This window comes from Vipera berus (genome assembly GCF_964194415.1).
Source record: "Vipera berus genome assembly, chromosome: 1".
In the NCBI taxonomy this organism is placed as follows: Eukaryota; Metazoa; Chordata; class Lepidosauria; order Squamata; family Viperidae; genus Vipera; species Vipera berus.
Window position 1 is genome coordinate 58,536,976 of NC_138202.1, and position 16,935 is coordinate 58,553,910.

The window sequence follows — 16,935 nt, forward strand, 5'->3', positions numbered from 1 at the left end:
TATACAGCCTTGCCGGACTCCTTTCCCAATTTTGAACCAATCAGTGGTTCCGTGTCCAGATGTTCTGGTACTCCCATCTCTTTAAGAACTTGCCACAGTTTGTTATGATCCACACAATCAAAGGCTTTAGCATAGTCAATGAAGCAGAAGTAGATGTTTTTCTGGAACTCTCTAGCTTTCTCCATGATCCAGCGTATGTTGGCAATTTGATCTCTAGTTCCTCTGCCTCTTCGAAATCCTGCCTGTACTTCTGGTAGTTCTCGATCCACATACTGCTGAAGTCTAGCTTGTAGGATTTTAAGCATGACTTTGCTAGCATGAGAAATGAGTGCAATGGTGCGATAGTTTGAACATTCTTTGGCATTGCCTTTTTTTGGAATTGGAATGTAAACTGATCTTTTCCAATCCTGTGGCCACTGTTGAGTTTTCCAAATTTGCTGGCAAATTGAGTGTAGCACTTTTACTGCATTGTCTTTTAAGATTTTGAATAGCTCAGCTGGAATACTGTCACCTCCACTAGCTTTGTTGTTGCTCAGCTTTTCTAAGGCCCACTTCACTTCACATTCTAGGATGTCTGGCTCGAGGTCAGTGACCACCTCATTGTGATTATCAGGGACGTTAAGCTCATTCTTGTATAGTTCTTCTGTGTAATTTTGCCACCTCTTCTTAATCTCTTTTGCCTCTGTTAGGTCCCTGCCATTTTGGTCCTTTATCATGCCCATTTTTGCATTAAACGTTCCCTTCATCTCTCCAATTTTCTTGAAAAGATCTCTGGTCCTCCCTATTCTATTGTTTTCTTCTATTTCTTTGCACTGTTCATTTAAGAAGGCATTCTTATCTCTTCTAGCTATTCTCTGGAATTCTGCATTCAATTGGGCGTATCTTTCTTTTTCTCCCTTGCCTTTCGCTTCCCTCCTTTTCTCAGCTATTTGCAAAGCTTCCTCAGACAGCCATTTTGCTTTCTTGCATTTCTTTTTCTTTGGGATGGTTTTGGTTGCTACCTGTTGTACAATGTCGCGAACCTCTGTCCATAGTTCCTCAGGCACTCTGTCTATCAGATCTAATTCCTTAAATCTATTTGTCACCTCTACTGTATATTCAACAGGGATATGATTTAATTCATACCTGACTGGCCTAGTGCTTTTCCCTACTTTCTTCAGTTTAAGCCTAAACTTTGCAAGGAGAAGCTCATGGTCTGAGCCACAGTCAGCTCCTGGTCTTGTTTTTACCGACTGTATAGAGCTTCTCCATCTTTGGCTGCAGAGCATATAGTCAATCTGATTTCTGTGTTGACCGTCTGGTGATGTCCATGTGTAGAGCCGTCTCTTGGGTTGTTGGAAAAGAGTGTTTGCTATGACCATCGTATTCTCTTGACAAAATTCTATCAGCCTGTGCCCTGCTTCATTTTGTACTCCAAGGCCAAACTTGCCTGTTATTCCAGTTATCTTTTGGCTTCCTACTTTAGCATTCCAATCCCCCATGATGATAAGGACATCGTTTTTTGGTGTTAGTTCTATAAGGTGCTGTAGGGCTTCATAGAACCGGTCAATTTCATCCTCTTCAGCACTGGTGGTTGGGGCATAGACTTGGACTACTGTGATATTGAATGGTTTGCCTTGGATTCGAACTGAGATCATTCTGTCATTTTGAGGATTGTATCCCAGTATTGCTTTTCCTACTCTTTTATTGACTATGAAGGCTACTCCATTTCTTCTGAGGGATTCTTGCCCGCAGTAGTATACCTGATGGTCATCTGAATTAAATTCACCCATTCCTGTCCATTTTAGTTCGCTGATACCTAAGATGTCGATGTTCAGTCTTGTCATCTCTTGTTTGACCACGTCCAGCTTTCCTTGATTCATGGATCTTACATTCCAGGTTCCTATGGAGAAAAAATCTTTACAGCATCGGACTTTCCTTTCACCACCAGACACATCCACAGCTGAGCGTCCTTTCGGCTTTGGCCCAGTCGCTTCATTCTTTCTGGCGCTACTAGTACTAGCCCTCTGCTCTTCCCCAGTAGCATATTGGACGCCTTCCGACCTGAGGGGCTCATCTTCCAGCGTCATATCGTTTTGCCTTTTGGTACTGTCCATAGGGTTTTCATGGCAAAGATACTGGAGTGGGTTGCCATTTCCTTCTCCAGTGGATCACGTTTTGTCAGAACTCTCTGCTATGACCTTTCCGTCTTGGGTGGCCCTGCACGGCATAGCTCATAGCTTCATTGAATTACGCAAGCCCCTTCGCCACGACAAGGCAGTAATCCATGAAGGGGAACTTTGGATAGGATAAACTTAAACATTATAACACAACTAATGGGAAAATGAGAAAAGAATATGGAAATACACAAAATAGATGACAAATCCTGTTTTCTTATTATTTACTCCAGATAGTATATTGAAGTAGAAGTAATCATCTTTACTAATAATAGTACAACAAAGTAAAAAGAAGTTTACACTTACCAAGTGTAACAAAGAAACAGAAAAGGCTGTCAACAATTGTATCCATAATGGTCTCCATTTCTGTATCTGTTATGTCTGGTTTGTTAATGGCTATAGTATCAAGAAGGAAACAAAATAATCAGAGTGATTTATTTCTAGCAAAGAAATAAAGTAAGAAATCCTACACTCAAAGATAAACTTCTACAAAAGCAACACATACAACTTGAAAAGCACTACTTATTCTTCTTTGCATAATGAAAAAGAGATATTTAGTATCTTGATGCTATTAATGTAGAGAGCACCAGATAAGTGAAGGCTAGATAAACCAGTCTACTGATAGGTAGATGCACCGAAGGATTTAATAAACATGACATTTTTCTTTCTCATTTTCTTGATTTGGATCAGGCAACCCGTCCCCCCCCTCATTGCCTAACCTAGGTTTGACTATCATTATTTCTCTTCCATCTATCCCAATGGAAAGAAAATATATAAGCCATCTCAAAGGATTAATTTTTTTTGAAATTCTGAGGATTATCCAACCAACAAACATCCTTCTTTTGTTCTTTGTAAGAAATATTCAAAACTCCTAAGATTCTGGGACATTCTTTCAGGAGCTAAAAGAGTGCAGGTTTTTTAAAAAAGACAATTTGTCTCATTAAGATCCATTTTCATCTTAATAGCAAATGTATAGTTAATGATTTGGTCTTAAGTGTTTAATAGCAAAATTCTGTATCAGTGATAGAAAATTTGTATGCATGTAAAGAGTTACAGGGTTAAGATCTTATACAGTTTAACTGTACTACACTCTCAATAATGTAGTTTAAAGGGTAGGCTGAAAAAAAGTCTAACAAATATTGATTTAAATACCACACATTACATTAAATAAAAGAATCACCTACCATGATATGAAACAAGCTCCTTATTTTGATTGCATAACACAAACATGTCATCTTCCAAGGTAATGAAATTGAGGTATTGGTCAAAAACCTATACATCAAGACAAAATGATCATCACTACAGAAACATCTTTGTAGATATTACACATATTTAATTAACATATTTGAGAAATATCACACGAAATAAGCATAGTGAAATAATACATTCAGTAGCGAGGCAATCTCAGGAAAAGTACGTGTGTGGATTAAAGAGGTATTGAGGAGGACATAATCACAGGGCAGCAGTATCTTCAAGGAGCTACTAACTCCTGACTTTTCCTCCTTTGGATCCAAATACTGCGTACATCTACTTTATAGAAAACATTCTAGTTATAAACATTATTATTTCATTTTTACTATTCTTTAGCAATCCTACAAAAAGATATGATACAGAGGATTATAGTAGCTAAGAATTTATAAAAATATAGGTGTTCCAACTTGTGCAAAGAATTTCCAATAAAACAAAACTATCACATGCATTATGCGTCTCTGTGGCGACTCCCTCCCTATAGAGTATCTCTCTCCAGAAATAAGATTATTCCCAATTTGATACTTTTCCAGAAGTATTCTGTTTGTTGCCACTTCAGTATGTATTGTATGGGTTTCTGTACTGTGTTTTTTAATTTTGTAAGCCATCCACGGCCACCATCTGTGAGTATTTATTTGTTTCATAATAAATAAATGATATGTGACAGTTATCTCAACTAATTTTGCAACTGGCTATATGTCTTTATGCGTAACCCATTTTTTCTCTTTGAAAAAAAATACCTTATTACCCGTATGGATGGTATGAGCCTTCCTCAATCTTGGATCCTCTATCAGAGACCTGGGAATTAGAGGGCTCTGTGCTGTAACGTAGCCGTTCCTAGCACTGCCTTGTTCTGGACTCTGATATCACAGATTCTGGGATCACACTGGAGCCACTCTCCCAACTCAGAAGTCACAGCCCCGAGTGCTCCTATCACCACTGGAACCACTTTGGCCTTTATTTTTCACATTCTCTCTAGTTATTCCTTTGGTACTTTCTCCAGCTTCTCATACTCCATACTGATGTTGTTTGTACTTGGCACCACTACATCTAACACCACTGCTGTTTTCTGGCCCTCGACTACACCATGATGTTGGTTGATTGGCCAGTACCTGCCTAAATGTATCTGGAAGTCCCACAAGATCTTAGTTCCATTATTCTCTACGATCTTCTGTTGAGCCCATACCCTGTGTACATTCCTGAACCCAATGCCAGCTACTTGATCATGCTGTTCAGTATATGCTGTTCTTGCCTGCATCTTACATCCTATCACTATGTCTGTTGGACTGTCTTGGAAGCTTCTCTGCATCGTCTGCACCTCAACTTCTATCAAATGTGATAAATGTCTGCTTCTATGATCTTGTGCGTCTTGCCTCTTCTTGTGCTGACATGATCAGTGCTGCAGTGCTGTTTCTTAATTCAGCCCTTTCCAGTCACTGGTAAGATTCTCTAATGTCTGCCACATCAGCTATCTGTCGCTGGTACATCCCATGCAGGGTTTGTCTTGCTATGGCGCTTTCTCTGCTTGATCTTCCTCTTAAGTCTGCTGCTTCTGGAATATTCCTGGATGTTCTGGGTTTTGTCCAGGATGGTGGCTTTGACGTTCACCAGACACCACCTGCCGTTTCCAGCTGGTGTGCAGTTCTTGGGTACTTGACTTGGCCTGGAAATCTTTGTACACTGTGAGGAGCTTTTGAGTCTTCACATCAACAGTTTTCATGCCCATATTATGGTGGCCAGTGCACTATACTGGCAGGGGATCTGATGACTGGCAGACCAAATGTGGTAAGGGTGATCTTATTTTTCCCATTGAGCTAGGTTTTCAGGACCTGCTTATCCTTTGTTGGTACTTGGATATTGCTATCTTTCTTGCGTCATCATGGTCTCCATGTAACTGTGAGATACCAAGTTATTTGCAACTGGTCTGAACATCTGCGTATCCATATCCAGTCCTTGTGATTATATGACCTATGCAGAACAGCAATATGCACAGTGCATCAGTTGGTGTATGCCATACTTGATGGCCATTTGTGTGAGATATTTTGAGTTGACTTCCAGTGTTGTGTTCCACAGTCGCATTGAGTTCTTGAGATAGTCTTGTTGCCTTATACAGCATCAGGCAATCACAAATCGACATATGTGTTAGAGATTTAAATGCTGAAACTACTTTTTGGAATTAAAGATATACAGTACCAGTCACTGCACAAGCAATATATCTTCAGAGATGTATTTTTAGACTAATTATAGATTTGTGCCAAATACATCTCTTGGAAATACATAAGCATGTGTGTCATGTTCACCTGTGTTAATATAACTTAAAATTATATTTTGTACCTTAGCAACTTGGGTAACTGCATTGGCACCAAGAGCAGCATTTGCTATATCTTCCAGTTTACTTCTTGAAATGGCAGAAATAAAATTTAAATAATACGATTCATAAAGTTGATTTCTAAGGTCCTGAAAGAAAAAAAGAAAAAATAATGTTAAATAAGTGGGCTTTTAGTAAACAAGAATGCTTTAAGATTAAAATATTACTGTAAAATATACAGTAAAGATGTAATTATTTTATGCAATTCTCCATTGGACAAATTAACTGTCAAGAACTTGCCTTATTTAGGAGTACAATTTTATTTTCTTATCAATTTAAGCATATAGAAATTACCTTTAATGAATGCCATGAGAAGTTGAAAATGGATGCATAAAACTGAACAGCTGACCAGATGTGGTTGTATGACATTTCGTAAAACAAACCAAGGAGGTATTTTTAATTAAATTTGGGATGTCCTGCATCATGATTAAATACATTTTTCTAGTCCCTTGCTGAGTCATGTATTAGTACTGAAATTTCAATATTCTTAGTTCCTTATTGATAAGATTGGCCTGCATTAATATATTGTTAAAAAATGCTTTTACGTGAAAAAGTGCTTATTTATTTTAAAATGAATGTCACCTGGGCTACAGAAATGCAAAATATGGAATAATTCATCAAAATTCTGTGATGTGGATGGTTCTTAAAAATATGAATATAGTTGACCACATCTGCTGGTTGAAGAATTTGTATCATGGCCAGGAAGCATTTTCTATAGAAGAAACATGAGAAAGTGGGTATTTCCCTCCCAATTATTCCAAAGACAGGTTCAGTTAGTGCTTCAGTTCATTAGCTCCGTCTTCAGTTTGTGAATAAAAAGCTATTTGGAGAGCTCAAAGAAGCATAATTGAGAAATTAGAAATAAATAGGCATTATTAAATACAACTGATTACTGAAACTGAGGTCCAGGAGTGTTAGGATCAGCTCCAACTCTGACCCAACTTGCTCCAGAAGAGCTGGATGGACCTCATCCTAAAGAAGCATCCAGCATTCCAATACCTTAAGTAGATTCATTGGGAAATCACTGGAACTGGAAAGACCATCAAGCTCCAGTATGTGCCATATGCAATAAAGAATAGAGAGCAGAGCAGCAGTTAACAAGCCAGGGAAACTCCCAACAGTTACCGAGTCCATTGACATGGGTTCTATTTAAGGGCAACTGCTAGCCTGGCTTCCTTCAGTGGAAATACCACTCTGCTTATTGAAAACTCGCTTGTTTGTACCCCAAATTCCTGCCTGTGGAAACTCTGGATACAGACCAGCTGATGACCTACCCAAGACAGAGATCTTTGGATTATGCCCCAACAAAACTTCTGCCTGATGCATTCAGCCTTTGAAAACTCATGACAGCTTCCAAGACATTTGGTTCTGTTCAAATTTTGGATGCAATTTACTTATGTACCGTCTAAAATCTGTAACATCTTCTAACAATAACATATCTGTTGTTTACTCTACCGTATATTATTAGACTAATATTCTTGTCTTGATTCTCAGGCTCAAATTCCTGATTCTCAAACACATATGTATTTCCTTCACACGATTCTTGTTGTTTTCCATACTTCATGCATTTAAATAAAGTAGAATAACTAGTTTATTCCTTCCTATTTTTATATACATTTTTATCAGATACTCTACATCCTGCTTTTCTAATCTAGTTCTTAGTACTTGATGGTGCCTATTTGCTGGGTTGTATTCTCCTCTTCCAACAGTATTCAGTTTAAAACTCTACCATTAGGTTTTCAAAGCATTTTCAAGTCACATTCCTCCTAGTTTTTATAGGTCCATCTCTTGCAAGGACTCCATCATTCTTGGAAATGTGTCAATTATCAAGAAATCTAAACTGTTTTTATTAGTACCACATGTAGCCAGCTGTTTAGTTAAGCTTTGAAGATAGCTTTTATCATCCAAAAATTCAAGCCATAAGTTTGATTATACTCAAGTTTATCTTATTTGAAAACCAAGAAATCCAGGATTGGATGATCACTTTTCCAAATGTATACCTCACACGTTAACATTGAGATGAAATGTCTATCTCTTAACAATTCCTCAGAATACACAGCTGTCACCCTCTTATCTTATTTGTATTCCCTTGAATTCTATATTACAATTTTGTTACTGTTTATAGAAAATGTTAAATAGGCTAAATCTACCTGGCACACCCTATCAATATTTTCTTCTGTTGGCATTACAAAATATATTGCGGGAACATCAGGTATAGGGTCTCGATCAGAATGAAGAAGACTGAAAAGAAAAGAAACCTAAGTTATTTAATACCAAGTAAATAAACTAAAAAGCCATTTAAAGAAAAAAGATATCATTTTAATCCTATGAATTCTTACTTGGGATTAAGCTTTACAAAAAAGCTGAGTATTATTTATTATTTTTATCATCTTTCCATAAATGTTGGCTACAATTAACTATGCAAAAATGCAAACAGAACAATCTATAACAAAACATTTTTAAAAAGTTAAACCAACATTGAACACATTAATGTGTAAAAGATACATTTTAGGTTCTATTCAAAAACTCAAGAACAGGGACTAATTAATAAGAAAGTTTTTTATTTATTCCATGACAGTCTCTGTGATTGTATCATAGCCCGGAAAAAAATAAGATACACTATTTAATGAAATATATTTTCTCCTATCAGCAACATCCATGAACACTTCTGAACTCTGTTGAAAGACTGTTTTGATACATGATTAAAACATATATTTTTTCTCTTGGTGTTCTTCAGTATCTTCCAAACTAATAATTTTGTCATCAATCTCATCAAATTTGTTTAACATTATACTGACTGGCACGCTAGTGCTTCAAGACAGAGTAATGGCTCTGATTAGTATTGAGCCCTTATAACATTTTCATCTACTGCCCCACTGGTAGGATATCCAATTTACAACTTAATCTGATAAACTTTCAATCACATAAAATCTTTCAAATACTATGTACTACAATATATATTCAGACACAAATATGCACAATACATACAGATGCAAAGTAATGCCCATATCTCTTAATTCTTTCACAGACAGTAATGGAGATATTATGTCCTGGCCAAATCTGTCATAAATAAGAACCTAAAATGGAAACACAAATAATATTAAGACATATACTATGTATATAATCTTAATAAATTCTGTGTATGCTCTTTTCCCACTAACACTTATTATATAGTTAATATTACAGGTAGTCCTCAACTACCTAAAAATATGGTACTATACAGCTCTCCCATTCAAAAAATAAGTATACCTTTTATTTAAACAAAGGAAGGGATGAATTAACAGAAAATATAAACAAAATAGTAGGTTAAACAGTTTTAGCTGCAATATTAAGAATAGTTTTGAAAATAAATGTTCTTAGATGTTTACAATTCTGTTTTTTTATACAACCTTCATCAAAATTTCAGGTCAACTAATTTTCAATTGTCATTTTTTTTCTATTTACTTCTTTGTTTTTCACAAATAATGTTGCTTCACAACATGTCACTTTATTAGCTAGAATTATAAAATATATTTTCCAAAAATATGACAAGGAAGTTAATTTGACAATATAAATTATCTTGGATAAAAGATCAATTCATAACTTGACTTACTTTCCATACTGGTTCACCTGTAGTGTTTTTAACAGGTGGCACATTAAAATTCAACATGCGCTTCAAAGCCCCTGAAAAAAGAAAGAGTTCCATTTTATTTGCTAATAATTATAATGATCGCAATCTTAAAATATTTATATTTGGAGGGCAATGCAGAGAATGGGCCTATAGTCTTTTGAATATGCTATTACACAAATGCTTCTTTTAAATTAAAGGACTAGAGGAATTCTTGTTTATGGACATTAATATCTAAAACTGACAACTATAAAAGAAATGAAAACATGTGCAAGACATTATACAAATGTCTCACTAAGCCCTTGGCACCATTTTTATCAGATGCAGCAGGCAGAGTAAATGCAATTGGAAGATCTATTCCATGTACAAGTAGTCCTCGCTTAGTGACCATAGTTGTGACTGGTAATTTTAGTTTTCTTCTGCTGCTCTCCTCATATTGGAGGGGACATTTATAAAAACATGTTTATGTGTAGACTGCCCCCCTCTCATGGTAAGCACTAATCTTGCAGAAAGTTTCATTTATACTCCCCCCCCAATCAATAACTAAGGGAGAGCAATAAAATGTATGCCTCCTTCACATTATTATATAATAAAATAATTAGGATGGAATATAACAAGCAGCTGTTACCAAAAGTCAAATGGATGAGGAGAAATTTTTAACAGGCCTGTCTTGGACTCTTCCATTAAAGTCCACCCAGGCTCACCAGGAATCAAACTGACAATGTATAGTAGACCTGCCATGTTTTACCAGGCCTTTTGAGTGTGCTATTGTGGTGCTGCCAGGGAATGGTTCACTGAGTATTTCTAGGATAGGAAAATGGTTTACCCAACAAGTTATAAGTCTTGGAACAGTGATCCACTGCATCTAACAGTGTGGCTGGGTGCTCATCCTTGATTCTTGGCAGTGAGGTTTCAATGGACAGGAAGGCAAACCCATCTGGCATTTTTACAGAGAAAGGTGTGAGTTTTACAGAGGCCTACTTTTAGCGTAGCTTCTTTCATGCCATCACAGCAAGTTGGTATTATATTTCTACCCTCTTCCCTATATTGACATCCCCATTTTTAGGTTTGTTTGGTTTATTATTTATGGTATCTATCTTTATGGTGTTTCTCTCTTCCATCTACCTAATTACTATGACTGAAGGACTGCCCAAAATTTCCTGATTGTCATCAGGAAAGTCCCTCTTTCTGGCATGCTTTCCAAAGTTTTAAGGGTGTTCTTTCAACCTGTCACCTATTAACATTTCTACCATTGCTAATTGTCATGATCTTTGGATGCAGTGGCAAGGAATAATGGGAGCTGTGATCAGACACAACTAGAAGACATCAGATTAGATGAAGCATCTGTTAGCTGTAGCCAGGGCTTTTTTTCTCATAGAACGCTCAGAATGGAGTTCCGGCACCTTTTTTGGATGGAAGCTTATTTATTAGGCTTGTATTCCTCTATATGCAAAATTTCTTGGCAGATTTACAAGCATACATAAATCCATGCAAGTTTAATATTTCTAGTTATGGTTGCATTTTAGAGCAATTTCTGGAATGAAGACTTCTAACCAAAATGGAATATTGATGAATATTCATAGAAATGGCCAAATTATACCAGTCCTATACAGATTGCCAGTTTGTTTCTAGGCATGATTCAAAATTTAGGTGACATTTTTAAAGCTTAATTTCTTGATACCTTAGGATTTATCTCCTTTCATACTGCCATTTTACCAAGACATGATGAAAAGCCCTTCTTTGTATGTGTCCCAGTTGGGGCAAGAAAAATAACCTTTTATGGTCACATCTAAGTGTTAGAATATTGTATCTTGGGAGGCTAGGCTAGCACATTCAGTGTGGCATTTTGCTAATAGGTCAACATCTTACCTTTTAGGAATATATGACCTCTAAAAGCAACCTGTTCAACTTTGTAAATGTCTTTGAAAAGCCCCTATGCAAAGGTATAGCGGTTACAAGTTACTAAATTGATGAGAGCAAGAAAGGTATATCCTAAAACTCAAGTACACCATGAAAACCTACCAAAGGATCCCTCCAAATGAAGCTTATTGAAAGAAATTGACAAAACGAGTTCAATATGGATTAGTGCAAAATGAGATTAGTTTAAAGTTATATGTTAACTCCATATATAATTTAATTGCTCTGAACTGGACACATTCTTCCTTTTTTTGTAGCATAATAGCAGTTAACTTTTACTTCTAAACTCAACCTCCGAAGCATATTTGACTTGGACTTTATTTGGAAAATAATATTTCACCTACGATATCGAGCTGTAAAGCAAGCTATAAAAGTCCTACAATTTAACAGTAAGAGAGATTATTGTCTACCTTGAAGAAAAAAACAACCTGACTCTAATGCAACTTTCCTGATCCAAGTGTTTTCCAGATGGCTTAGATGACAAACCCCCTAATCCCAATGAACATAACCACTGTTGGGTGGGAATGATAGATGCAGCCATGCATCAACTCTGAGGGGCAGCTGGTTGGGGAGTGTCCCCTTAAAGGACCTTCTGTTTTACAAACTCCAAGTACGCACTTCTTATACCCGATTCATTTTGAAACTGTCTTGTCGATTTTTAAAAGATTAAACCGGGACACCACACTAAAATTTAATTCAAGTATGGGTTTCTCTCCAAAACAATCCTTTTTGCAACGCAGTACTGGTGGAAGGCCGGGTTCCTGTTTTGCACTATGCCCTTAAACCAGGGGTCTTCAAACTTGGCCCTTTTATGACTTGAGGAATTCTGGGAGTTGAAGTCCACAAGTCATAAAAGGGCCAAGTTTGAAGACCCCTGCCTTAAACTTTAGCTCACGAAATCCTTCCTAGCCGATAATCGCCAAGGCTAGGGAAAAGCGAAAATAAAGGCAGGCCTCCAGAAGCACCCTAAGCGGGAGGCACACAAGGAGCATCCCAATAGAGGGCACCCCGGCAGTGGGGGCTCAGTCAGCCCAGGCGAGGCTGGGCAAGACAGCTCGCTCACGACGAGGCAGAAAATCAGTTCTCTCACAAAAAGTAAGCTACAGCGACGAAGGGAGGGCCGCAATCCACACCGGACGGACTCGAAGGAGACTCCTAAGCCTTCTCTTTCGAGCCAGCCCCGGCTTCAGGAGTGCCGAAGAAAGTAAGGCGACCAGACCAAAGAATTCGGCGGGCGACCTAACGCCGGGCACTCACCGGTCTGCTTCTCCCGGATACTGGCCGCCATCTTCGCCTGGTGTTCGGGCCGACTCCGCCCACCTCACCGCCGCGCCATCACCAGCCGGCAGACGTGGCGCGCGAGAGGGCTTCACGCGGGTTCTTGCGGTAGCGCGGCGGGCGGAGTCTGCCGAGTCTCTCGTTCGACCTGTCGGCGCCGGTGCTGCGGCCCGGGTTGCTCCCTCGGAGAAAGGAAGAAAGCGATGCGGCATCTTGGCGGAATCAGTGTTCCGCTTCTGCTTCTTGAGGAAGTTACGAGTTAGGCTTTGGCATTTTCCTGTCGTGTTCTGGGTCTGATTCTCGTTTCGGACATTATTTATTTATTTTATTTTAATCCCATTTATATCCCGCCCTTCTCCGAAGACTCAGGGCGGCTTACAAGCTTAGCAGTAGCCTTCATTCTATGTATATGCCTGCTTATTAGGGCTTTCACACGCACCCCAAGCGGCATTATTACAAAGTCAGCTTAATTGCCCCCAACAATCTGGGTCCTCATTTTACCTACCTCGGAAGGATGGAAGGCTGAGTCAACCTTGAGCCTGGTGGGACTCGAACCTGCACTAATTGCAGGCAGCTGGTGTTACTTAAGGAGGCATTAGCCCACTGCTCCACCAAGGCTCTTGTTGGCGACAATTGGTCGGATGGCTGGTGCCGGACAGCTGGATCGATAACCCTCGGCACCGTTTTATGGGATTTTTTTTTTGAGTGTGAAAGCGAATTGGCGCATTGAAGCTTTCATCCTGTCAAAACCTGTCGCTTCGGGCAGCAATTGCTTTTAGGGGACTGCCTTACATTCTAAAAGTTAAAAAAAAAAGCTTTGATCGTGTTTTTCCCCCTCTCCAATACATTCTTACAACTACCGGACCCCGCACCTGCGGGAAAAGCGCTAGGATGATGATGACGACGACGGCATTCTTAAAACTGGAAAGGAGGCGTAGGATCTTGTTCTTTAAACTTTAGTCTCACTTATTTCACCTTAAAACAGAAGCAAAACTACAACTTTTCAGAATGCTAACTAAATCCCTTTACCTCTTTGATTTTTCAGGGTGGCTGAGGTCTGACTGGAACTGGCTTTAACATCAGAAGAGCCACAGTTCCCTGTGCCTACCTCGAATCAGGCACTGAACGTAATTGCTTCGGGAATAAACGAAATAAGACTGTACAAGATTGTATTTGTCTCTCCAAAATACCAAGAATGATTTAAGTTCCCCTCTTTCTTCTAGCAATGGTTAATTATTCCTGCACTTCACAGGCAATTTCTGTATCTGAAGTCTAATTTCTAGGCATTAAATTTATGAAGAAAGGAAGATTTAAGCATTTTTGTAACAAATCTTGTTTCTATTATCAGGATAGTTGGGATCCAGTAGTTACCTCATCTTTAGCAAAAACAACAACAACAAAAAAAAAACACCTGAGAGCTGATTTCCTTCAAAGCAATTTATTTTTAAATAAATGTCTGACATTGATAATAAATGAAATTGAAATTGCAGCAAATAAAAAAGGAAAATGGGAATAGGATTTGGATTTAGTTTTGGTGTAATCCCAGTTCTAACCTTGAATCTAAGGAGCACTTTTCCAGATTTAGCCAATGTAATACCTGCACAAAATCTTTTGGCAAAATGACTTTAGTTACATTCCATTTTGATAAAATAATTATATAGTGCTGTCTCAGAAGCTGTGTTCTGACGATTGCAATAGAAAAGCTTTTATTGGATCATGTAACTCCTTTGTTAGAAAATGTTTTCTTAGCTTTGCTTCCAGGCAGAATCTAAAACATGACTTCTAAAGCCCTATTAACTCCCATATTTTTAAAGTATAGTTTTTCTACATATCAACTATATGAGTTTCATTTTTTCAGTAGAAATCTTTGTTAGAATTAAAGCACTTTTGTTAAAAAAATTAGTGTCTTCCCTTTATCCGTTCCCATTCTGGAATTGTTTTTTTGTCTAAATATTGTCTGGTCATAGCATCAAAACCGTAGATTTCTGAGTAATTTACTGAATATGGCAACAAATAACTTCTACACACATTTTAATATAATTCTAGTTGAAAAATGATCCAAGAAATTTATTCTTCCTTGCTATGGCTTCACACCTTCACCAAAAGGCAGGAACAGGCCAATTTCTTATAAATTGATTATACAACATTGGTTGCAAATATGCCTTAATATAACTTTTAGAAGGCCTAAAAACTTAAAATTTTAAATAAACTTAACACTTAAAGATCAGTTTGTCACATTTATGGATTGCTGGAAGAAGCATCTGATTACAGTTGTCTTAACTGGAATATTAAGATCTCCAACTTTGTTACTGCTCAAGATTTAATCAGACATGGAAGATGCCGAGTCAATTTTACAAATAGATACACACAATTAGAGAATTCAATTGATTTAGTTCACCCATTTTTCAAAAATCATGAATCTAGCCTTTGATACCATTGACAAAATGTCTATTATTACTTTCAGCATTTGATAGTTCTCATTGTTGTGTAATTAGGGCAGCTACGAAGAGCCATTTTCAGCATCTGAATGTGATCAAAAGGATAGATGGATACCTTTTTCATCATAGGCATGCTAAACTGATAGTTTAATATTACCAAGTCAAATGGCATGGCAATGTTTAATTTTACTGCTTAGAAATCTCACATATGAAGTGTTTTTGTATGACAACCTTTTGCTGCTTTTGCCATAAAAGCAAAACACTCCATATTAATTCAATTAGAATTAGCTTTTCATTTTCAAATTATGATTGATGTGTAATACAATTGTTTAAACAGTACTAAATTCTCCTGATCTGATTTCTATATGCTTGTGCTTGCATAGGAAAAGAAATTTCAAGTGTACTAGAAGAAACAATATATGTAGATTCCTTGTTCATTTACAGCTATCTTTTATCAGGCAAAAGGAATTGGATTGGCACACTATTCTAATCTAACTGCATCTACATGGAGGGAAGTGTGTAGTGGGGTGCCCCAGGGCTGTGTTCTGGGCCCAGTGCTCTTCAACATCTTCATTAGTGATTTGGACAAGGGGATAGATGGGAAATTTATCAAATTTGCAGATGGCATCAAGCTGGCAGGAATAGCCAACACTCCAGAAGATAGACTTAAGATACAGAAGAATCTTGACAGACTTGAACATTAGGCGCTATCTAACAAAATGAAATTCAATGATGAAAAAGGTGCTACATTTAGGCAAGAAAAACCAAATGCATAGTACGGTATAGGTCACGGGTAGGCAACCTCGGCTCTTTTATGACTCATGGACTTCAACTCCCAGAATTCCTGAGTCAGCTATGCTGACTCAGGAATTCTGGGAGTTGAAGTCCCATGAGTCATAAAAGAGCCGAGGTTGCCTACCCCTGGTATAGGTGGTATCTTGCTCAATAGTAGTAACTGTGAGAGGGATGTTGAAGTCCTAGGGGACAATCACTTAAGTATGAGCCAGCAGTGTGCTGCAGCTGCCAAAAAAGCCAAACAGTGCTAGGCTGCATTAACAGAGGGATAGAATCAAGATGGAAACTAATCCTGACAAAACAATTTATCAATGAACAACCTGCCTCCCGAAGTTGTGAATTCTCCAAAATTTGTCCGAAATGGTGTAGGGTTTCCTGCCTGAGCAGAGGGTTGAACTAGAAGACCTCAAAGGTCCCTTCCAACTCTACTACTACTAATCAATCATTCATTTTCTTGTAGCATATGGGTTCTTTAGAAAAGTTGAGGTACAATGTTAATGCTTCCTTCTACTGCAACAGAAGAAGTCTGTTCTTTTTCTCTTCTCCCCCTCACTTCCCCCCTTTTTCCTCCCCACTGTGTCCTACTATTTGCTTTTGTATTTTGTTCTATAATCTAATAAAATATTACAAACTGTAAGAAAAAAGTACCAGTTTTAATTTCTTTGGTGGCTGTTCCTTTGCTGAATTACTTTCCCTTTGCACTGACAAATATATGATGAATTTATCCATGTTTATTAATATGCACCACTACCAGCTAGCTCAGGGGTCTTCAAACTTGGCTCTTTTAAGACTTGTGGACTTCAACTCCCAGAATTCCTCAGCCATCATGGCTGGGTGAGGAATTCTGGGAGTTGAAGTCCACAGGTCTTAAAGTTGCTAAGTTTGTAGACTCCTGAGCTAGCTGGTCGGCCCTTGTTAGCTCTCCTTCCACAGTGTAATAAGAATTCAACACCCCCCCCCCCAATCCCTTCCCTGTATCCTTAAAGGCACAGGAAAAGGGCAAAGCAAAAGAGGCTCACAAAATAAAAACATAAACCCTGGCTTTTTTCCCCTCTAAGCTGCCTCAGGGGTGTCATGTGTCACAATGTTGCAATGCAAGACTGAAAGGCTCTGGCAATTGCGAAAAGC

At 38.0% G+C, this 16,935-nt stretch overlaps 1 protein-coding gene across 2 annotated transcripts in view; it reads right to left on the bottom strand.

Moving 5' to 3' along the window:
* The window catches only part of SCFD1 (sec1 family domain containing 1), a 50,547-nt gene extending 37,922 nt beyond the window's left edge, over window positions 1-12,625 (bottom strand). The window contains exons 1-7 of one of the 2 annotated variants that reach the window (XM_081313879.1): window positions 12,554-12,625; window positions 9,365-9,435; window positions 8,761-8,849; window positions 7,923-8,013; window positions 5,739-5,861; window positions 3,341-3,428; window positions 2,463-2,552 (exon numbers count right to left, since the gene is read on the bottom strand). In XM_081313879.1, coding sequence (XP_081170005.1) covers window positions 2,463-2,552; window positions 3,341-3,428; window positions 5,739-5,861; window positions 7,923-8,013; window positions 8,761-8,849; window positions 9,365-9,435; window positions 12,554-12,584 — 583 coding nt within the window. In that variant the 5' untranslated portion in view covers window positions 12,585-12,625. The remainder of the gene's footprint in view (window positions 1-2,462; window positions 2,553-3,340; window positions 3,429-5,738; window positions 5,862-7,922; window positions 8,014-8,760; window positions 8,850-9,364; window positions 9,436-12,553) is intronic. The other variant, XM_081313880.1, reaches the window with a different exon arrangement.
* Window positions 12,626-16,935: the final 4,310 nt, after the last annotated feature.